Source organism: Vicugna pacos, chromosome 32 (genome assembly GCF_048564905.1).
Source record: "Vicugna pacos chromosome 32, VicPac4, whole genome shotgun sequence".
Lineage (NCBI taxonomy): Eukaryota > Metazoa > Chordata > Mammalia > Artiodactyla > Camelidae > Vicugna > Vicugna pacos.
In genome coordinates, this window is record NC_133018.1 from 20016416 (window position 1) to 20040202 (window position 23787).

At 47.4% G+C, this 23787-nt stretch overlaps 1 protein-coding gene and 2 long non-coding RNA genes across 6 annotated transcripts in view; 1 reads left to right on the top strand and 2 right to left on the bottom strand.

The window, feature by feature from the left end:
• RILPL1 (Rab interacting lysosomal protein like 1) overlaps positions 1–9617 on the bottom strand; it is a 36831-nt gene extending 27214 nt beyond the window's left edge. Inside the window, exons 1-2 of one of the 2 annotated variants that reach the window (XM_006209482.4) lie at positions 8656–9603; positions 2535–2685 (exon numbers count right to left, since the gene is read on the bottom strand). In XM_006209482.4, the coding sequence (XP_006209544.1) occupies positions 2535–2685; positions 8656–8964 (460 nt within the window). In that variant the 5' untranslated portion in view covers positions 8965–9603. Of the gene's footprint in view, positions 1–2534; positions 2686–8655 lie in introns of both variants that reach the window. The other variant, XM_072953404.1, reaches the window with a different exon arrangement.
• Positions 9618–9853: 236 nt separating this feature from the next.
• Positions 9854–15509, top strand: LOC140690982 (uncharacterized). Of its 2 annotated transcripts, none has more exons than XR_012066405.1 (5): positions 9854–10228; positions 10986–11147; positions 11807–11918; positions 13772–13929; positions 14837–15509. It is a non-coding gene; the product is annotated as an uncharacterized lncRNA (long non-coding RNA). The 2 variants fall into 2 exon arrangements; XR_012066404.1 differs by having other exon boundaries at positions 11832–11918.
• Positions 12683–23780, bottom strand: LOC140690983 (uncharacterized). Of its 2 annotated transcripts, XR_012066407.1 has the most exons (3): positions 23433–23780; positions 15243–15443; positions 12683–13440 (listed from the first exon to the last, which is right to left on the bottom strand). It is a non-coding gene; the product is annotated as an uncharacterized lncRNA (long non-coding RNA). The 2 variants fall into 2 exon arrangements; XR_012066406.1 differs by lacking the exon at positions 12683–13440 and having other exon boundaries at positions 15138–15443.
• Positions 23781–23787: the final 7 nt, after the last annotated feature.

Here is a 23787-nt window from a genome sequence, read left to right on the forward strand (position 1 = left end):
GGATCCACGGTCTAACTTCACGGGCGGCACCTCCTCCCAGGGGCCCTCCGCCCGAGGTCTGCTCCTGTCACAGGTGGGAGCAATGCTCTTGTCCCTGCTGTGTTCCCATGGTTTCCCATGCAAAATAAAAATAACCGCGAGAGGCACGCCTGGCGGCTGCCCAGTCTCTGCACTCGGGTGGGGGCTGCTGCCGCGCAGAACAGCCGAGCCTCCCCGAGCTCACCGCCCAGGAGCTGGACCCACGCAAGATGCCAACTAAATGCGTCTCCAATGGCACCCGTGTGGGCTGTTGCACGGCAAGCCCGGCAGGGATTTGAGAAGCCGCGGTGATGCTCTCCCACACGGAGGGTACCGTGGGCACGCAGATGCAGCAGAGCGCCAGGGAAGCGGCTCAGGGTGTTCAGGCCCATGCCTGGGGGCCCTGGGGGCCCTGAGATCTCCAGGAGGTCCCTGGGGCTGGTGGAAGGTCCTCAGATCAGACCTGGAGGCCTCCGGATGCCCCGCAGCAATGTCACAGACAAAAAGATGGCTCTGGGTGCATCACTAAGCTCACACAGCTACCGGGTAACCCAGCAACTCCACTCCTGGGTGTAAACCTCAAAGCACTGAAAACATAGGTCCACACAAAAACGTGTACTGGAATGTTCATAGTGGTACTATTCTCATTAGCCAAAAGTGGGAAACAACCCAACGTCCATCAGTGGATAAATGGATAAACAAGACCAAGTCTAAACATACCATGGAATATTACTAAGCCAGAGAAAGGCATGGACCCTCTCAGCCTGTTCTCCTCATCTGTTCAAAAAGGAGGTTGGTTATCACACCAAGTGAAATAAGTCAGAAGGAGAAAGACAAACACCATGTGATACCACTTTTATGTGGAATCTTAAAAAATGATACAAATGAACTTATTTACAAAAGAGAAACAGACTGACAGACATAGAAAATAAACTTATGGTGACGAAAGAGGAAAGCGGCGAGGAGGGATAAACTAGGAGTCTGGGATCAGCAGATACAAAGCACTACATATAAAATAGATAAACAACAAGGTCTTACTGTAGTGCACAGGGAACTGTATTCAGTACCTTGTAATAAATTATAATGAAAAAGAGTATCTATGTATAACTGGATCACTATGCTGTACACCAGAAACTAACACCACATTGTAAGCCAAATATACCTCAATTAAAAAAAAAGAGGTTGGACAGGATAACAACAGCTCACAGTAACAAGAGTGAACACTCGCTCAGTGTAGGCACCAGGTACGATTCTAAGCAGTTTCCATGTATTAATTCACTTAAGCCTCACAACAATCTTGAGGGAGATATGGTTATTTCCCCCATTTTTACATGGGGCGCTTAAGCACACGAAGGTCAAGGTCACTTAACAGGTAAGTATCTGGTTAGGATTCACACTGGGCGGTCTGGCTCTACAGCCAACGCTCAACACCACTCAGGCTTGCTTGCACTGCAGTACTCACACCTGCACAAGGGAAGCCTAAGGAAGAGAGAATGCCGGCTCCTGGCTCAAACACTTCCTTTTTCCCTGGTCCCTACAGTCCTCATACAGCACCTTACTTTACTCCTAGAGTTGTAACCACGAGTTCTGAACTTGAGGCCCTCCACGAAAGTCCATCCCCCTTCCCAACAAACATGAGGAGGGGGCTTGTGTAGGGACCTGAGGAGTTTAACCAAAGAGATGGGTCTGAGATTCCTCAGGATCAGAGGCAGCCTCTGAATAGGAAGGAGGCTGCCCGGGAGCCGAGCTGATGCATCCAGCAGCATTCAGATCTGGGTGGCCATCCTGGGTTGCTCATTATTAAACCTGTGCCAGTGACAAGCACCTCAAATTTCTTCCCAAACACTCAGAATAAAACCCAAACCTTGGCCTCTAATGGGCTGTGAGCTGACCCCTGCTGACCCCTCTGACCTCATCGTTAATGCCCTTGGCTTCAATCATCTTCTGCAGCACTAGTGACACTAGCCTTCTTGGTTTTCCATACAGTCGTGCCCCAGGGCCTTTGCACCTGCCCCTCCCCAACATATTCACATGGCTCACTCCATGACTTCATTAGGGCTCAAATGTCACCTCATCAGAGAGGTCCTCCTTGATCCCCATATCTAAAGAAGCTCCCTACCAAGTTGCCTCTATCATATCCCCCTCGTTTTAGCTCTTCCACAACTCTGGTCAGCATCTGTTCAGAACTGTGACATCTAGTTGTTTACATACTTATCACCTATCTCCTCTGCACTAGAACATAAGCTTCACGAGCGTAGGGGCTTTATCTTATCCCACGTGCATCCCCAGTGCCTAGGGAAGTCTGGAAAAGTGAGGAATCCAACAATTTGTCAGATGAACCTCTCAGTTTCATCATCTGTAAAGCAGGCCAAACTATTTCTCAGACAGAGTGATGGTGTGAGTCCACGTGACACGAGTCACGGCTGCTCCGGGACCACGCTCATGACTGTGACCGACGATGCCGGGGCTGGCAGTGGGAACCTCCCCCCACCTCCCCTGCAGGCCCCTCCTCTTACCTTCATGCTTCTGGAATTCCTCCTCAGAGAAGCTGACGTCCTTGTGGGAGAGGTTGGTCATGAGCTGCTTGTTCTCCTCCTGCAGCTGCGCGATCTGGGAAAGGAGGTCTTGTGCTTCCCCGCGCCACACGTCCTCCACCAGCTCCAGCTCCTGCCGGGGGAGGGGCCAGCGCGGGTCACCGCCTGCTCGGGGCAGCGGCCTCACCCCCCGGACCCTCGGGAGCCGCTCCGGGATGCCGGGGCTCTGGGCTGTCCCATTCGTCACGAAAGCCAGCCGCCAGGTAAGCCGACAAAGCCATCACTAGCCCACAGGGCAACTTTGTGAAAAACACCTTCCTCTGGGCGAGGCCTGCATTTATACTGTTAGGACCTGGCCAGGCTAGAACTGCCCCGAGGACAACCACGGAACTGGAACTGGACCTTTTAACTATCTAGACAGGAGAGCGAGGAGGGGCCGCCCCAGGCTATGGGGACCAGAACATTCCTAACCGCTCTGGGGAGGTCATGTCCCTGATCTTCAGACAGACCCTCCATCAGGACAAGCTTCTCTCCAAGGGAGCAAGAGGCTGCAAAGACCCTGGGGATGCCACCTGGCCCCCGAGTTCCTTGTGTACCTGAAACAGGCATCTTTCCAAGTGGCCTAGGGCAACTCCCTTTACAACTCTGAGCCTCAGTTTCCCTTAGTCAGGGAGCCCTAATATAAGAGCTCACAGCAAAGAAAACCAGGACATTAATTTAAAAAGATATATGCACCCTAATGTTCACAGCAGCATTATTTACAACAGCCAAGCTATGGAAGCAATCTGAGTGTCCACTGATAGCTGAATGCATAAAGAAGATGAGGTATACATACCCAGTGGAATATTACTCAGCCATAAAAGTATGAAACTTTGCCATTTGTGACAACATGGATGGATCTAGAGAACATTATACTAAGTGAAATCAGTCAGACAGAAAAAGACAAATACCATATAATCTCACTTATTTGTGGAATCTAAAAAACAAAACAAACACAAAATAATGAAAACAGACTCAAGGATGCAGAGAACAAATAGGTGGTTGCCAGACGGGCTTGAGGGGTAAAATAGGCAAAGGAGATTAAGAGGTACAAACCTCCAGTTATAAAATAAACAAGCCACAGGGTGTAATATATAACAAAAAATATAGTCAGTATTATTGCAGTAAATCTGTATGGGGTCAGAAGGTTACTAGACTTATGATGATTATATTATAATGTGAGTGTCAAATCACTGTGTAGCACACCTGAGACTAATACAATATTGTGTGTTAACTACATTTCAATTAAAAAAAAAGGCTCACAGGATTGTTGTGAGAATAAAAAAGATCAGTCTATTAAAATTATTTTAACGATGGCTGTAATCAGAGAAACAGACGATAACAAGTGTTGACAACGATATGAAGAAATCGGAACCCTCTTGCATTTCTGGTGAGAATGCAAAAGGGTGCAGCCGCTGTGGGAAACAGCCTGGCAGTTCCTTGGTAAGTTAAGCATAGTTACCATGTGACCCATCAATTCCACTTGTAGGATCTGCTCAAGAGAAATGAAAATATGTACATAAATGTTCATAGCAGCACTATTCTTAACAGCCAAAAGGTAGACACAACCCAAATGCCCATCAGTTGATGAATGAGTAAATAAAATGTGGTGTTTCCACACAATGGGATATTATTCAGACAAAAAGAAATGAAGCAAGGACATGTGCTACAACTTGGATGGACCTTGAAAACACGATGCTCAGGGCAAGTAGCCAGTCACCAAAGGTCACACAGTGTACGATTCATTCATGAGAAATGTCCACAACAGGTAAATCCATAGAGACAGAAAGCAGGCTGGCAGCTACCTGGCGGCAGAAGGATTGGTGGGGAATGAGGAATGACTATACTGATGGGTCTGGGTTTTCTTTTAGGCGTAATGAAAATGTTCTAAAATTGACTGCAGTAATGGCTGCACAACTCTGTGAATAAACTAAAAACTATTGCATTGTATGCTTGAAATGGGTGAATTGTAAGCTTTGTGAATTATATTCATTAAAACTGTTTCCCCTCCCCCCCAAAAAACCAAAGGTATTTAAAAAAAGGTATTTTGTAAAACCATAAACTAAACAAAGTTTCATCACTGTTGCCTGTATAGAATGCTGGTTTAAAGCATGGATACTGAGGCCCGATGGCCTGAGTCTGAATTCTGTTTCTGCCACTTATTAGCTGATCTTGGATAAGTTATTCAACCTTCAGGTGCCTGAAATGAGAAAAATAGTGTAGTATCTACCCCTGCGGGTTGTCATGAGGATTAAATGGTTAATATATGTAAATGCCTGGAGTAGTGCCCAGCACCCAGAAAGTGCTAAAGATGTTTGCTGATTCCTGGTCCTCCTACAGCCCATCACAAGCCGGCCCAGATGGCCGGATGTCCAGCATCGCCTCCATTCATCTCTTAAATAAGTTCCTAAATCCCATCTCCTTTGTCAGGAAGCCTGCTGCACTGGGGAAATGAGAGGTAGTAAGTATTCGCACAGCTGATTCAAGGTCACCAGGGGAGGTGACGGGTGGGGCCGGAGGGCGGAAGTGATGGTGGAATGATGGAGTGGGCATGGGACATTCCCACATGCAGGGCAGGCTGGAAGCAGAGTCAGGCTCTTCCTGCCCTGGTCCCCTCTGCTCCCACCTGGCACAGGCTGAACACACAGAGGGCCCCAGTACCTCCCTCACTTCAGCTCCTCTCCTTCTTCCTCACTTGCTCTGCTCCAGACACACTAGCCTTCTTTGTGTTTCTCGAACACACCAAGCTCATTCCTACCTCAGGGCCTTTGCACTTGCTGTGCCTGTTGCCTAAAATGCCAGATCTCTCTATGGGTGGCACCTACACTTCATTCAGATCTCAGCTCAGATGTCACCTCCTCAGGGAAGCCTTCCTGACTGTCCCATCTACCAGACCCCAGCCCTGGCCAATCTCTTTTCCTGTTTTATCTTCTTCATGGCACTTATCATAAGTTGAAATTTTTAAAAACTTAAAAAAAAATCTTTCTCTTTACTCTAGAATCACATCCTTCCACAGAGTAGCCACAAGCCACATGTCTCTGCTGAGCACCTGAAATTTGACTGGTCTAAACTGAAACATGCAGTAAGGGTTAAACATGCACTGAATTTCAAAGACACAGGAAAAAAAGAATGCAAAATATCTCACTAATAACTTTCTTGTAACTATGTGTGGTGATAGATGTTAACTAAATGTACTGTGTTTAGTTTTATAATATATACGTGCATCATGTTGTAAATATAATGTAAATAATGTTGTAAATCTAAAACTAATACAATGTTGTATGTCAATTATACCTCAACAAAAATATTTTTTTACATTGACTGCATGTTGGAATAATATTTCAGATAGACTAGGTTTAACAAAATGTTATTAAAATTAACTTCATCTGTGTCTTTTTTATTAATGTGACACACCACATTGTATTTCTATGGGACAGCACTGCACTGGAATGTCAGGTCCTTGAAAGCAAAGACTTTATCAGTTGTGCTCACCAATGTCTCCCAAAACAGTGCCTGGTGCATAGTAGGTACTCAATTAATGTATTTGTTGACTGATTAAATGAACAATGTATACTGTTTACATTATATGCAACTGTATCTGCAAAGCCACTGCTTTCTAAAGTCTATTTGTGTGTTCTTCCTGTCTTCCCTGTTACCCACTCGCTGCCTGACATGAGGAACTGGTTTTCCTTTCCTCTGCATCCATCACGTCACCTAGGGGGGCACTTTGCAAGCTGTGGTCAGTTGACTGGTTTGCACACTGAGCCACCAGGTAAAATATGACAAGACTGTGGCCTAGGTCTGAGTGATGAACAGAACTGAGTAAGACAGGGTTCAAGCCTTACTAGAGCCAGATTTGTTGAAACAGAAATAGAAGGAAGGAAGGGAGCAAAGCGAATGAGGGAGAGAAGAACAGACAGGTAAGATCAAGGACATACTAAGAAGATTTTTGTGGAAATGATACCCTGAAGAGCCTTTGAGGTTTATGAGGAGGAAAAAAAATCAGACAAGTCTCTTGATCCCAAGAATACGATGGGGACTGGAGTTGGGATGGGAAAACAAGGGATTCTGTCCTCCAAATTGGAAAAGACCATCTTCGGTGTTTACAAACGAGCCCTGGCGGTGAACACACTGGTGTTTACTTCCTGGCTGAGAGCGAGCGTTCCAGAGGTGACAAGTGCAGCTGGCTGGGACTCCAGGCCTAGTGGCCTCTGATGGCTCCCAGGGGTGGCTCCCAGTCCGGCTGCAGCAGAACTAAAATGCTAGGGGTGGGGACAAAGGTGCCAGGCCTTATTGTGTGACCTGGGCTAAGTCCCTTAGTCCCTGTCAATAAGAGGCAGTTGCATGAGGGGATCTCAAGGTCCCTTCCTTCCCTGACTCTCTGGGAGAGGAGGGACCCAGGGGAGGAGCAGGGGTACCCGGAGTGGGGGTGGAGCCTCCAGTATCAGCCTAAGAACACCCAGTGAAAGCCTCTCCCGGCCTAGGAACAATAGTTAACACACGTTAAGGCCCTCCAAGTGGGCCGGGTTTTGTCCTGAACTCTTTAATTCTCACCACAACCTGATGAGATGGGCACTATTATTCTTCCCATTTTACAGCTGAGGAAACTGAGGCACAGAGAGGTGAGGTGACTTGCCCACGATCACACAGCCCGGGAGTGACAGGCTTTGAAACCAGGCTATCTAGCTCCAAAGCTCCTGCTCCTCGGAATCTTGACATTAATTACAGGCTGGGGCATTTTCAAGCTCCCAGTGTGATCTTGGAAATGCTGCCTAAGGCTTGGGAGCTTGGATCTCTTACCTGACCCCAGGGTGTAGGGACCTTTGAGGACAAACACAATCAAACCTCCAAAGCACTAGTGCTCTGTCCCAAAGGATCTGCCCTCAGGTTAAGACTGTCGACAAATAGCCTGGGATGTTTCCCTTGAAAAGACACAGATCTCAAAGTACACAACAGGTCACAGCTAGTCAGAGAGGTTCAGAGAGGCCAAAGACTATGTCCTAAGGCCACACAGCAAGTCAGAGTCCCCTCAGACACCCAAATTCCCCAAGGAAAAATGTTTCCTCCCATTCTCAGTCTGAAGGGTCTGACAAGAGTTTCCCGGGGCTGAGGCTGGGGCAGGAAACCACACGTCTGCCACTTCCTTTTCCCCAGGCACCTTGTCTGGACTCCCCTGACCCAGCCCAGTGAGGAGTCCCTGATTCACAAGCGCAGGGGGATCTGTGTTCACGAGGCAGAGGCTTAGCCTTAAAGCTGCCCCAAATCACCTTCCCCCAATTCAAAGAGGGTGGGGAAGAGGCACTAGAATTATCCCCACCGGGGCTGGGACTCTCTCAGCACTAACTTGGGATGAGATCGTCAGTTTCTTCTTCTGTAAAATGAAGATAATAACCCCTACCTCACAGAGTTCTGCGAGGATTAAAGAGAAAATAAAGGAAGGGCAACCACCTCCGGTTAATAAACAGAAGGAACCCTAGAAAGTCGTTTGCAAATTAGAACCCAGAGACTGAGGGTCAATGAGCTCAGTGGCTGGAGGTCACATCCCCTTGGCTCTGGGGGTTCTGGACGGGGATGAAGATACGGGGCTGGTGTCACATCCTCTCACTGTAACACTGCCGGGCAGGGGGGCTTATTTTATTTCTGGAAAAGAATGGTATTATTTAAGCACTTTAGATACTATCCTATTTAATTCTTATAAGATGGGTCCTGTTAGTATCACCGTTTGATATGTGAGGAAATAAAGCACAGAGGGTTTAAGTAACTTACTCAAGGTCACACAGCTATTCGATAGTAAAGGTGGGAATGGAACTCAGGTCTGACTCCAAGGAACTACCCCTTATCTCTGGGGTCGTATATGCCAGTGGCCCTTGGCTGGGCAGAAGAGGGCCAAGGGCACCCCTCTCTCCCTCATCTAATCGGGTCTCCTCTAGTCTACTCAGTGTACACACACACACACACACACACACACACACACACGCGTGCACCTACGCATGCTCAATGCTCAAGGGCCCTCAGGTCCCGGCGGCCCCATAGCCCGGATGGGCAGACTGAGGCTACCGCCCACCTTCTGATGCTTGCGCTCCTTCTCGATGCGATCCATCCTCTCCAGGCGCAGACGGTCCAGCTCGAGGCGCAGCTCGTCCAGCTCGGGAGCGACGTGGTGGCGGCTGACCAGCACCTCCAGGATCTCCAGGACGCGCACGACCTTGGGCATGAGGCGCGCGATGGCCTCGCAGCCGTGCTGGTCGATGACCCGCTCGAACTCGTGGCCCACGAGCGACGCGATGTCGTACACGTCCATGACGGTCAGCTCCGCCACGTTCTTCTCCAGCGCCGACTCGGCCGCCAGCGACGACCCCCGGTCCTCCTCCATGGCCCCCCGTCCGTCCTCTCCCCCACCCCGCAAACTAGTGCAACTCCCAAACTTGCCGCTGTCGAGGGCAGCGCCGGGCCGGGCCCACCTCGCGCCGCCGCCGCCGGCCCGCACTTAGCTGGCCCTCGGGCGAGGGCGCACCGGGCGGGAGGCGGGCGTCGGCATGGGCGGAGGCGGCGGGCCGGGAGCCGGGGGTCAGCGCGCGGGGTGCGGGTCTAGGTGCCGGCTCGGCCCGGAGCCTGCTCCCCAGCGGGAGGAGGAGGAGGAGGAGGAGGCGAGGAAGGCGCGCGCGTGCGCAGGCCCGCGGCGCCTCCCAAGTTGGGAATCCGAGTTGGGCGCAATGGAGGCGCGGGGTCTGGCTGGAGAGGGGACCCCGTTGCCCTCGGAAACGGTCCTCGCCGCAGGCTCGCCCCCACGCCCGGGGCCTGGGAAGGAAGGGCGGCCGCGGCTCCTCCGGGAAACTTTGGCGGCGGCGGCGAGGCCGGGTGATCGACTCCCCCCGCGGGGATGCCGCGCGCCCCGCCCCGATCCCGGCCTGGAGAGGGGCGCGCCCGGCTTCCGCCGCCCGAGGGCGCCCTGGGGTCCCCGCGGCCGCGGCACCCCCACCCGCCGACTCCGCAGGCCCCCGCCCCCTGCTTCACTCGCCAGACCCTCCTTCCCCGCTCCAGCCGGCGCCCCCAGCGCGTCCGGACGCGCAGCCCCCTCCTCCCGCCCGGTCCTGGCTCCTCCTCTCCCGCTCCCGCCCCGGAGGGGCCGAGACTAGCCCCGAGGAGAGGGGGCGATGGTGGTGGCGGTCGCTGGTCTCTCTGGACGATTCACAGCGTCGGGGTGGGGGGCGGCCCTGCGTTGGGGAGGAGTGGAGGGCTCAGGAGGTGGACTCCGAAATGGGGCCCATCCTGGGGAGGAGTCAAAGACCCCCCGGCTCTCAGACCCTCCCGGCCGATCCGGTCACCAGGGGGACCTGGCGGCGCCGGGCCCTGCGCTCCAGGAGAGGCGCCCCGGAGAGGGGCAGAAGGGTCGAGGGGTTCTCTGCTTCCTAAGCCGCCAGGCTGCCCCGCCCGCAGAGCCACGTCCATTAGCGGCTCCTTGTGACATAAACACCACTTCACAGAGGAGGTGAGGCCGGGATTTGGATCTCAGTTTTCTTGTCTCAAACCTCTGTCCTTTGACCTGGCTAAATCATCTAGTCCATCAGACCACCCCTCCCCGCCCAGGAGAGCCTTTCCTGAACCTACAGCCCCACCCTTCCCGCCCCCACGCGTGGGTAAGTAGGGACCCTCCTCTGCATCCCCACAGCCGGCCACCTACTCCCATAAAACTGCTCTTAGCATAGTGAGTTTCCGCCGTGGTTACACTGAAAGGCCTCCCCCATCACTGTGAGGGCCTTGAAGGCTGAAAAACAAACAAACAAACCCGAACGCCCTTGTAGCTATAAAGCCTACCCCAACCAAGCACGTATTGATTAAAACGAAAACTTTTTAAAGTTTAAAATCTATTGGACATTTGTTCTTTTCTTTTGCTTTGTATTTGCTTTAAGCATATATAGCGTTTATCATGTGCCATGCATTATTCTAGGTGCTTTACAAATATTTCCTCATTTACTTCACACTTCCCAAAGTGTGGCCTGAGGTCCCCTGGGATTCCCCAATATGCAGTCAGTCTCTATAAGGTCCCTTTTGCTGGCCATGTATCAATGAGAGGCTAGATGTTCTTCACATACATAACACACAATAGCTCATCATGATAGACTGAATATGCAGATGCAGATTTGAGGCTCCAGCTCTCCCTGATAATGAGCTACACATTAAAGAGATTTGCCAAAATATGAAACAATGCCACTGTCCTTAGTACTTTTGTGTTTGTTTGTTTTGGAGCATAGCTATTTTTTATTTAAAAATATTCATATTAACACGTCATGTGTCTGTTTTTAAAGTTAGTCGGTAGTTTCAAGAACCATCAGTTTAAATTTCTAGTTACAGTAGATATCAATAGATATTATGTATCTAACAAAATCTCTTTAGGGTCTTCCATGGTTTTTAAGTGTGCCCTCAGAAAAAGGTCCCTGAGAGCAAAAAGTTCAAGAACTGCTGCCTTACAACATCCTAAGAAGCATTATTAACTCTATTTACACAAGAGGAAATTGAGGTACAAAGAAGTCAAACAACTTGCCCAAGGCCAGGCCAGTAAGTGCTGAGACCGGGGTTAGATCCGTGCACAGCAATAAAGTAGACCATAGGATAATCTTCATCCTGAATTAAGGACAGCGAGGAAGAGGGAGGGGCACCAGCTTCCTGTAGCTACTGTAACAAATTGCCACAAACTCGGTGACTTAAAACAATAGAAACTTATTCTCTAACAGTTCTGAAGACCAGAAATCGGAAATCAAGGTGTTGGCAGAGCCGTGTCCCTCTGATTGTTTTAGGGGAGGATCCTTCCTGCCTCTTCCAGCTACTGGCTTCCGTGGCTCATGGCAGTGTGACTCTGATCTCTGCTTTTTTTCTCACATGACCTTGTCCTCTGGATCTCTGTCTTCTCTGTGTATCTTGTAAGGACATTCGATTGTCATTAGATTTAGGGCCCACCTGCACAATCCAGAATGATCTCCTCTCAAGATCCTATCTCATGTCTGCACTGACACCTTCTTCAAATATGGTCATATTCACAGGTTCTGGGGATTAGGACATGAACATACTTTTTTTTGGCAGGGGGCTCAGGAGGGGTGCCATCATTCAACCCACTACAGGAGATTAGGTAACTTGTCTAAGGTCCCATAGCTGGGAGAGGTGGAGCTGAACCGGGTGGGTGCCCGTGGTGAACTAAGGACTAAATAATGAATGCCCAGATTGGGATGCGATTTTGTCCTCAAGGTAGCAAAGAAGGACTGAGAGTCTGCTGGGAAGGGACAAGGATGGAGAAGCCACAGCACCAGCCTGCAGCCTGAATCTCCAGGCCAGGTCAGGAAAGGGATGGGAGAGTCGGGGGGATGGAAATGACTTTAGGGAGGGAAAGAGGAGACAGGAGTCCAAGATGACCTCCAAAGGATGAGCCTAGAGAATGTTTACAAACTTAAGAAAAGTAGGGAGAGGCAGTTGATCCTGGTGGTTTAGCTTTCAGACCTCGCTGCGTTCTAACAGTGGGGCAGTCACTGACCAGGTGTGTGACCTTGGGCAAGTCACATGACCCCTTGGGGCCTCAGCTTCCTGCTCTGTAAAATGGGGTCACAGAGGGTAACTGTGATTATTGAACAAATCAACATTTGTGTTGGGCCATACAAAGTGCTATAGAAGAGTTATCTACTGCTCCTCCTCCTCCTTCTTAGCAAAGAAACCTGGAAGAGATATCCGGTTCGGGTGTGGACATATGTCCAGTTGACAGGCAAAAACGTGGATGTGGAACTCAGAACTAGAGAAGTAGATGCGATAAGATGTATAATGATGTTCACTCATTCAATAAATATTTAGCTCTTAATATATTGCCAGGTTCTCTGCTAAGCCTGTGGGCTGTGGCAATGTACAAGAGACAGGATTACTGCACTTGTGGGAAACAGACAGTTAACATGTAAAACCAAAAAACTAATTTCATACAGAACAAGAGAGGGTTGAGAAAGGGAAGTCAAGAAATTAGTGCGTCACAGTCACCAGGTGTGCTAGCACAATTCAGTTGCAAAAAAAGTCCCAGACACGGTATTTTTTCACTTATAAATATTTTAATACGTGTTTCTAACACATGTTGAAACTACCACTGAGCTATAACCCCCCCACACACACTTTATTCAAAACAGGGACATCATAGAATCAACAACTCTTGTGTGACTGTGGTGTGAGGCGCTATTAGAGGAATTAGCGATTAGGGCAACCAGGTCCCGTCAATTGTTACCTCCAAAATCTCTCTCGAATTCTTTCCCTTTTCATCACATCCCTGCTACCACCCTGACCCCACTTAATATTATTTCTCCTCTTGGAAGGTTACAGCAGGCTGAGATGGCTGCTTCATCTCTTCTTCCTTCTAATCCATCTTCTACACAGCAGTGGGTAATCTTGATACACACATTTTATCGTGCCAGGTGTCAATGCCAAGTTACAATAAACCCGAAGTCCTTACTGTGGCTGCTGTGACTTTCAGAGCCTCATCTGGTTTACCCCTCCGTCTCCATCTTACACCAAAGCACCTCACTCTCCAAGCACCACCCACCCTGCCATTCCTTTAGGCCGTCTAGGTGCCATGGTTTATCTATTCCACACTCAGATCCCCGGCGAGAACGTCCAAATAGCTGAGCTTGGGTTATAGCTTGTGCCCTGGGATCAGAGGAAGCAAAGTTTAACTTTTTCAGCTTCCATAGAAGAACTAAAACTCTGCTTTCATCAAGAATCACATACGATGGACAGCCCAAACTTAGAAAGGGAGTTCAGATGCTGAGCAGGACACAACACATAACTTCTTGAGGAAGGCATGCAAATTTAGGCCAGAGCTGAATTGCTGGGAAACAATAGAAAGGGGGTTAAAGGTCTTTCTCCATCCACTCTGCACACAACACTCAATCTCTCTCAATAACACGGAACAAATATTTAAAGACTATGGGCTTGCTGAAATATTTACAAATGAAATGATACAGTGTCTGTGAATTGCTTTAAAATAACCCACTGGGAGGGTGGGATGGTTGGGAATATGGATGAAGTGAAGACTGGCCTTTTTGCTAGTAATTGTTGAAGCTGGGTGATGGTACATGGAACTTCATTATACCATCTTCCCTTCTTCTGTAACGGTAGAAAATTTTTAATCAAAAACTTTTTTTTTAAAATTAATGCAGACTATGAGCTTGGAGGAGTGGCAAAATGTTAGCTTTCCTCGGATGACCCTGAATCTTGCTTCAGCCATGAGTAAAAGAAGAGAGATTTGATGCCACCAACAGGAACAGGAGATCTGAAGTGGGGAGAAAGGATGAGTGGGTGCCGGGAGCTCCCATAGGTAGGAGGAGGAGGAAGAGCTGTGGGCAGGGGACAGATGGTTCCTCACTCCATAAGCCAGTTGGGCTGGGCACGTGGCAGAGAGAAGCAGTGATTGTATGCAAGGAGAAGTTACTGCTTCCTGGAAAGTCAGGCCACTGTGGCCTGAGAAACCACACTAGGACTTGAGAGGGAACTTCGGGGCACTGAAGTGTAGCTCCCCTGTACTGTTTTTTTAAAAATATATTTTCATTGAAGTATAGTCAGTTTACAATGTTGTGTCAATTTCTGGCGTATAACACAATGCTTCAGTCATATAGGAACTTACATATATTTGTTTTCATATTCTTTTTCACCATTAGTTACTACAAGATATTGAACAGAGTTCCCTGTGCTAGACAGTATGAACTTGTTTGCTCCCCACTACTGTTGCCAAAGACTGTCTAATGGACTGAATGTCTGTGCCCCTCAAATTCACGTGTTGAAATCCTAACCCTGCAATGCGATGCTGTTAGGTGAAAGGGCCTCTGGGAGGTGATGAGATTATGAGGATGGAGCCCTCATCATGGGATTAGTGCTCTTATAAAAGAAATGGCAGAAACTCTCTGCTCCTCCCACCATATGAAAAGACAGAGGTCTATGAACCAGGAAGCGTGCTCACCAGACAGCAAATCTGCTGGTAATCTTGGGCTTCCAGCCTCCAGAACTGTGAGGAATAAATTTCTGTTGTTTATGAACCACCCAGTCTATGGTACATTTTTTTGCCTTTTAAAAAAAATTTGAGATAGAGTCAACACACATTGTTACATAACACTGTATAAGTTTAAGGTATACAATGTGTTGACTTGATACATTTGTGTGTTGCCATATGATTACCACCACAGCATTAGCTAACACCTGCATGTCTGTTTTTGTTGTTGTTGTTACAGCAGCCCCAGATGACTAAGACTGGCTGTTTTGTGAGGACCCCCACTCTTCAGGAGTCTGAGGAGCCTTCTGCTTTACTTGTCCTGTCCTTTGGGCTTGATCCCAAGGGCTCACAACCAGAAATAGCCTCGCACCCACTCTTCCACTGATGACACTCCTGATTCCCATGGTTGCTGTTCTGGATTCTTGTTTCCTGTCCTTATCCCCTTTCTCCTCCTCTTTTTTTAATTTGATAGACTGGAGATGGTCATGAACAATTTTGATGTCATTGCATCTTTAAGCACCAGAAATGTCACACAAGACTCACAGTCTGTTCCGCATTGATTCTGCTTGATAGTCACCCCCACGCCCCACCCTGCCGACTCAAGGACATTGTGTGGAAGATATGAACAGGCTTCCAAAACCCACCTTGGAAAAACAGGAAGATCAAACCTTAGCAACTAGATTCTTCTAAGTGCATGGGGCACGCTCTCTGAATGTCAATGTCTGTTTCCACCTGAAGAGAGGTCACTTGTAAACGCTGGGTCTGTGTAGATTTTCCATCACAGCTACATCCATTTGGTAGTGCTTCCCTGCTTTGAGGGTCTCATCCACTCAAATGGTTGGGCTCTTAATTAAAAAGAATATTTATAAAGAAAAATATTTAAAACATAAAATAAAAAATCACCCATTGTCTTTGTATGGATTCCTTAAAAAGCTTAGGAGCTAACGCTTTATTGGCAGGTATTATATCAGGGAAGCAAGAGTCAGGGAAGAAAGGAAGTGAGGCCGGAAAGGAAAGAGAGCAAATTCAAGGTGGAATGTTACTGAAGTTGGCCCAGCTGTGCAAGAACAGCTTAATCTAATGGGATGTCTCCAGGGAGAATATGTGAAACCCCTGAACCTCAGAACGGACCGACAGCATGGACCAGGGTATGGAGGGGGGTGAGGGGAGCTGGTGGAAGATGAGCAATTCACCCGCCCGCTCCTTTATGTCTCTCATTCGTCCTCCCCATAGGACATTAACCTCCCCCCATCTCCAGGCAGATCCCCTCCAGTTGGGGTGATCCTGGGTGCTGAGGCGGCTGCAGCCTTTGCCCCTGTGGTCCTTTGAGACCATCAGAACTGCTAGGAGCTGAGTTGGCCGGGGCACCGCACAGGGCTCTGCAGCCATGGGGACAGCATAAGCTGTGGCTGGTGGTGTTCATGCCAGGAAGAAGGCAAGCATCCCAGGTGGCGGGGGGTGGGGAGGGTACAGGTGGGACCAGCAGATCTGGGTCTGCCGTCCCATAATCTGACCATTTACAAGATTATGTATTTAGTAGAATTCCTCCCATCCCATTTACACTCCTGGGTAACTACTGTTCACAGTTTAATCCACGCTCTTCCTGACTTTTTTCCTGAGAATATACATATATATATATAAATACACATTTATGTCTCAAATGGAAGCATGACATACACATTAGTACGCAATCTGCTTTTCTCACTTGATGTTACCCTATAATCATCTCTCCAGCTCAGCATATACATATCTACCTTGTCCTTTCTCTTTTTTAATAGATAATCCCTGACTCATTCTTTTAAATGATTGTATAGTTTTCTGTTTTGTGTATGCACTGTAATTTACCTGATTATTTCTCCCCTGATAGACAATCACGCTATTTGCTGGTTTGGGCTATTTTAAACAAGATTGTTACATCCTCCTCTGCCCAGCGCCTCCATTCCTGCCTACAGACGAAGCACTAAGGACAAGGGTGCAGACCACAGCGCATCACTGCAGATGGCAGCCCAGGCTGTGTGGGGAGGGGAAGGGGCTGTGTGGGGTGGGGGCACCTCCAGCCTGCAGCCCTGCATCTTTCTGCCATTTTCTGACTTAAATCCTTTCTGTAATTTTCATTGCTCTTGTGGGGCTGGGGTGGGGCTGGATCTAACCCTTTTTTATTTTGCACATTTCAACCACATGAGCTTTTTTTTCACTTTGCCAGCTTGCCAAGGTCAGAACCATCCTACAGTGCTGTTAGGAGTATAACTCATAAAATCATTTTGGGAAACAGGTAGCATCCACTAAATCTAAACATACACCTATCCCATGGCCCAGCAATTCCACGCCTAGCTTTATAACCACAGTAATGAGAAAAGAACGTCTATAGCAGCTTTTCTCAAAATCATCCAAAACAGAAAAAAAGCTGAATGTCCTTTTTTTGGTTCTGGCTTTTCTCAGTCCGTATAATGATTTTAAGATTCTTTAAATTATTATGTGTCTAGATAGCTCATTCCTTTTCATTGCTGAGTAATATTCCACTGTATGGCTATACCACAATGTATTTACCCACTCATCCGTGGATGCACATTTGGGTCATGTCCAGTTTTTGCCTAATTCAAATACGTTTACATTTATGTACAAGTCTTTGCATGGATACATGCTTTCCTTTTGGGCCATTTTATGTTCCCACCAGCAGTGATGAAGAAGGACCTGGGCATTTGCCGTTTTACCAATGTCCCTCAGTGATTCTGTTGCTCACCCACGTTTGAGAACCACTGACTTAGAGGGTGGTGGAATTGGTGGGCCTTTCCTTTAGGAAGTGACGTAGGAGCAGAGGCCTGGGTAAAGTGAGAGAGTGAGGGATGAGGAAGCTTGCGGGGAGACGGTCACAGGCAGAGGGAACAGGAAATGCAGAGCCTTGCATCAGGTCTGTGCCTGGTGTGGCGGAGGCCCAGCCAGGGGGTCCTTGGGGCTTGAGCGGAGCTGAGAAGGGAAGTGTGAGAAGAGGCAGAGAGGAGAGTGAGACCAGGTCGTGTATGGCCCCCAGGGAAGGGTCAGCAATACGAACTTGACTCTGAATGAGCTTGGGAGCCACTACTGGGGTTCTGAGCAGAAGCATGACGTGATTTCATCACCGAGGAAATGGAGGCTCAGAGAGGTGAGTTAACTTGCCCCAGGTCACACAGTAAGTGACTGAGCTGACATTCAACCCAGGTCTGTCCAAGGCTGGAGAGTGTGTTGTTGACCTCTGTGCTCTCTTTGAGCTGGCTTTGGCGTCAAATAAATAAATAAAAAGTGGGTGTTTGGAAGCTGTCACTGTCCTCCAGCCACAGACCATCAAGAACCCACTGGTAGTTAAGCCAGTTGCTTCTAACTCGTCGCAGCCAGGGAGAACGCGCAGCCTGGGGAGCTGCAGGGCGTCTTGGTAAGAAAGTTAGGGTGTTAGGAAGAAACTACTACAGGATTTGGGCTTTGGTTGAGTGGTTCTGGGGAGAGTTTAAAGGTCTGGGAGTTTGCTCTAGAGTGAGTGCCGTCAGAAAGCAGGGATGGTGAGGAGGATATAATTAAGTGGTAGAGCACGTGCTTAGCATGCACAAGGTCCTGGGTTCAATTCCCAGCACCTCCATATAAAAAATAATTAAATAAATACACTTGATTACCTACCCACCACGCAGGAAAAAAAAAAAGCAGGGATGATTCTAAGATTGGGTCTCTGAATAAATCTTATTTATAAGGAGGACAACCTAGGGTGAGACTAAGGCTGCAACCAGTCCAGAAGCAGCCAAGAGAGGGCAATGTCTGGCATTTTGTGGCCTGGACCATGTTCATGTTTTGCCTCGTTCCATCGCCATCACAGGGTGACCTTGTCTGACGTTGCAGTTCTGTGACATTATCTCTACGGGAGAACAGTGGGGCCAGCTGACCGTGCCAGGCCAGCAAGCGGACAGCAGGCCCTGCTCTCCTCTTCCTTAAAGCCAGGAAGGTTGTTTGATCGGCAAGGTGGAAATAGGGTCTAGGAAAGAACAAAACTCAACCCTGACCAGCTTTGGAATGTGATCACATCTCAAAGGCACAGCCCCTCCTGGCTCTCCTTTCCAGACCACACCTTGGATGGCTGAAAACTCTTCCTTGTTGGTTTGTTTTAAACAGCTTCATTGAGATATAGTTCATAGGCTGTAAAATCCACACATTTAAGGGATACAATTCAGTGGCTCTTTGTATGTTCAGATACATGCAACCATCACTACTGTCTAGTCCCAGAATATCTGCATAAAAACCCCAGCAGCAGCCACTCCCATTTCCTCCTAACTCCCACCACAGCCCGAGGAAACCATGATTCTGCTCTCTGTCTCGATGGGTTTGTCTCTTTTGGACATTTCATGTAAATAGAATCATACAATATGTAGCCTTTTGTGACTGGCTTCTTTCACTGAGCTGAGTGTCTTCAAGGCCCACCTATGCTATTAACATGAATCAGTACGTATTTCCTTTTTATGGCTGGATAATATTCCATCGCAGGGATGGACCACATTTTGTTTTATCCATTTCATCCATGAACAGATTTTTGTGTTCAATGGACTTTCCCTGTTGTTTGCCTTGGTAAAAATAACACTTTCCTTCTGGAAGCTCGAGTTATTCTGTAGGAAAATTTACCTCCTCAAAGAACTCCTTGTTTCTGGGAAATGAAGCAGGCTCCAGAAGAGAGTGGGAAAGTAAAAGAGGAAAGAGCTTGATCCACCAGGGAAGCTCATCGGCACTGACTGAGTCCCTTTCGGGTGCCAGGTGGGGCTCCGAAGTGCAAGTCCCTGCCCCAAGGAGCTCACAGTCCAGTGAGTGGAAAGGGGACATCTGTTGTTTTGCCTGCTAGGATCCACCCTATTTTTCTGACTTTCCTCAGGGGAACCACTCTGCCCTTGCTCTTTGATTCCTGGGAAGGAGAAACAAGATCCTGACCCATCAGCATCATCTGACCTGTGGGGACAGCAGTTCACTTGGATGGGCACTGACCTCAGACAGTCTAAGGAGATTCCCTGACACGGTTACTGGACTTCTTAAAAAAGCAAATTTTTGCTCTGGTTGGTTGTTTTTTTCCTACTGGGTTGCTGAGAAAATAGGCTGAAATCCTGGGGAGAGCCCACCTGACAACAGGTAGGAAAGCAGGGCCAAGGGATGGGGGAACAAACCACGTCTCAGGATGTCATTTGAGCAGCTGGATCAAGCTGTGCCTGAGTGTTTCCTACCTTCAGGATTTTCAGCTGCATGAACTGATAATCTTTAAGAATTTTAAAAAATCAACTGTGGCAACAGTTGCACAACTCTGTGAACACAGCAAAAACCACTGAATTGTACACGTTAAAATGGGTGCATTGTGTGGTATGTAAATTACACCTGAGTAATAAAAAAGTAAAATAACAAGATAAAACAATAACAAGATAAAAGACTACAGCAGAACCAAATACAGGATTTGATTGAAACCCAAAATAAGAGCAGCTCACTCAGTCAGTGGAGGGGGGAAGGCAAGCAGCCTTCCTGAGGAGATAATACTCCACTTCATAGGTGAGGAACTAAAGACCCTCCAAGAAAGGAATTGAGTATGAGTATTTAAATGAATGGCAGGATTGAAAATTACAATGACTAGTACTTTCGACCCCAAGACCTAGTTTTTGAAGACATAGTCTCTCCTTATGCTCTGTCAAAATGTCTAAGCCACCAATTAATTGACCTACGTTATTTAAAACCCTTTATAGCATCAAACCTGCTTATCACAAGCATCTCCAGACAGACATGGGGGAAGTCTCTGTAGCTGTAATGCCTCTTGTTTGGGATTTCCAGTTTGTCAAAACTCTTCCACAGCTCAAAATGGCTTAAGCAAAAAAGTTACATAAATAAAAAATCCAGGATGTGGACTTCAGGCACAGCTGGATCCAGAGGATCAGCAATGATATCTGACCTCTGTTGTTCTTCACCCCTCAGCTTCAGGTTTGCAAGATGTTGATGTCACTCTCATGCAGGCTCTCCACACATGGTGGCCAAGATGGCATCCAGGACCTCTGGAGTTGCATCCTACCCATTCAATAACTTCAGAAATATTCCATGGGTTTTCATTGTGTATCACTGGCTCAGCTTGGGACACATGCCCACCCCTGAACCAGTCAATGAACTTAGGCACATGGGTGTTGCTGGTTGTTCAGGCTTAGAGCTAGAGGGTGGGGGCAGTCCGCCAGAGTGGCATGGGATAAGATAGGAGGGAGGGGACTCCTCACCGGACAAGCAAGGTGCTCTTACAGAGGGGAGAATGGATGTTGAACAGACAAAGGAAAAAAATCAGTATTTAGTTTGCGACTAGGAAGCAACATTTTAAAACTAAAAATGAAAAAAGAAAAAGAAAAAGAAAATCCCCCAGTCTCCTTTACTCTTTCCAAATTTTAAAAAAGACCTCTATGAGACGAGAAGGGGAGGGGAACATTAACACCCAGACAGCAGAAAGCTGATCTGGCCTTTCTGTGGACACAGCCTTTTGTTACTCTCTTTAAAACTTGTCAGCATTTGAGAACTGACCATGCAACTAATACAAATCCCACATCAATTTCTAGCCTGATTTCCTAGTCCCTGCCACAACCAGCTTCTGATTTCAAGAAGAAATAATTTATCATGCCCACTCTAGGTATATACCCAATACAAGAATATGTACAGGAATGTTCATAGCAGCATTCCTAAAAATAGGCAAAAAGTGGAAGCAACTCAGTATCCATCAATGGGTGAATGGATAAACAAAATGTGGTGTATTCACATAATACAGTATTATTCTGCCATAAAAAAGAATGGACTACTGCCACATGCTACAACATGGATGAACCTTGAAAACATTATGCTAGGTGAAAGCAGCTGGTCACAAAAGGTCACGTGTTGGTTGAGTCCATTCCAAATCCCTAGAGACGGAAAGTAGCTTAGTGGTTGCCTGGAGCAGGGGGCAGTGGGAATGGGGAGTGACTGCTAATGGGTCAGGGCTTCTGTCTGGGGTGATGAGATGTTTTGGAGTCAGACAGTGGTGACAGCTGAACAACTCTGTGGGTGACCTGGCAAGTCCTGAGAGCTCGTTGCTCTTTGAATTAATTTGTCTTTAGATCCTGAAACATTGTCGAAAGACACCTGATGAATAATTATGACAAGCATGATGAAACAAAGATCTGTGCAAAGAAGAAAATATAGCAAGTAGTTGATAGATTATTTTATAGTATTGTGATTAGGGCTACTTTTGTCTCTTTTCCAGTTTTTACATAGCACAGTTGCTTTTATGATACAAAATATAAATTTACAGATGACACTGGCTGCATCTTTGCTTTGGCCACCACCATGTCTTCAAAAATTAGAGCTGAATGTGTTTAGATACAGCATCTATGCTCCAGTTTGCCACAGTCCTCCCTACTCCCTATTGTCTTAAGCTTGTGCCATTTCTCATTCTTATAAACTGCCTGATCCTTGAAGACATTTGAATTAGGATCCTATCACTTACATAATATAAACTCCCACAACATAGAACTCACTGTGGTCTATTGAGATGCTAAATGTCCACATTTTAAATCCCTGACAAATGGAGTTATAATGTTATTTAATCAGTCTGAAAATGAAAATCAACATTTAATGCCTAAATAATAGAATGGTTCTTGACACTTTCCTAGAGAGTTAAGTTGCTTAGGGAGTTTAAAAGGCTGTATTCATCAGTTTACTTCAGTTTAATAGGAAACCTCTGAAGGTATTACAAGCAGAAAGATGTTTACTACTGGGAAATAGAAGCTCATAAATGAGTTGGTGAGACCAGAGGAGCAGGCTTTCAGCTGAGCCTCCCTCCAGTGATGGCTCCCAGGATAACACTACAGAACTGACTTGCCAGGAGAAGCAGGGCCTTTGCCTCAGTTTGCAAGGTGGGGAATCAGGGGGCCATTACTAGAACTCTGAGTTCAGTAACACATTGTCATACCCAGGAACTTTCCATCACTGTAGCCGCACCTGTTTCTTGACACCTGAGCGTGAAACTGGATATTGGGTCACTACTGCCCCCTGTTGCTTGATAGGCTTTGAAGAAATAATCCCTCAAACTTGCACAGCACATTCACACACATCGTGTCATCTGGTCCTCATGATAACTTTAACAGATAAGTGAAGAATGTGGTGTCACTCCCCTTTTCACAGATAAGGAAGTTGAAGTTCAGAGAGGTGGTGGAACATAGTTAAGGTCACACAGCTTAATTGCACATATGGAGTAACAACGCAGGTCTCCTCATCCCCAGGCCAGTTTAGAGAGCTTGACATGTCAACAAACACATCATGAGTGAAGTCTTTTGTGGACCTACGGTAGCATACATATGCCAAGACTAGTGCCTTATGAGTGACACAGACTGGTAAATAACTATAATTCAGTAAGCACAAACCTGCCTTGTAAGCGCAAAGGAAGGGGCTAGTATTTGGCAGAAGAACATCTAGGAACATTTCAAGAAGAGAAGAGGTGACATTTGAGTTGGGTTTTGAGGGATGCATAGGACACAAAGGGTTGGAGAAAATTGTCCCATTAGCTGGCAAGAGCTAAAGGAGTGTGGGTTGTCAGGAAGACTTTGGGGAGGTGAGAGAATCCTAATTTTGGAGGATGTAGACAATGTAAAGTTTTGTGTTATGTTATTGTATTATATACATACAAATAAGGTGTATTAGTCTTAAGTATACAGCTTCTAGAGTTTAAAAAAAATATACAAACACTCGTGTACCCATCATTTAGATGACGATATAAAACGTTTCCAAAAAAAAATTTTCCCCCCAACATCTTAGGAGGTTCCCTCCTGTCCCTTCCCAGTCTGTACCTGTCTCCATCGTCCTCCTGTCGGTTTTTGTGAGGTGAGGGGAGGCTAACAAAAAATCGCAAAGCCCTTGGCTTCAGCCCCATCTCCTTCTTCCACTCCTGTTGCTGCTTCCAAATCTTTCGCCATCTTTATGGACAATCCTAAGAGGGTACTGCACAGGGCGGAGGAGGTTTCTTGATACCATCACTTCCTAGTGTGGTCCACGTGAAATTCAGGTTGTACGCGAACGGGGAGAGGGATGGAGACGATGGTTTCTGGTCCTTCGGAGCCACCGTCCAGGCTCAGTCCGCGCGGATTCGCCTTGTCCCTCGGCGGCCGCCGTGCGTCCGTTACGTGGCAGCTCCCGGCGCCCGCC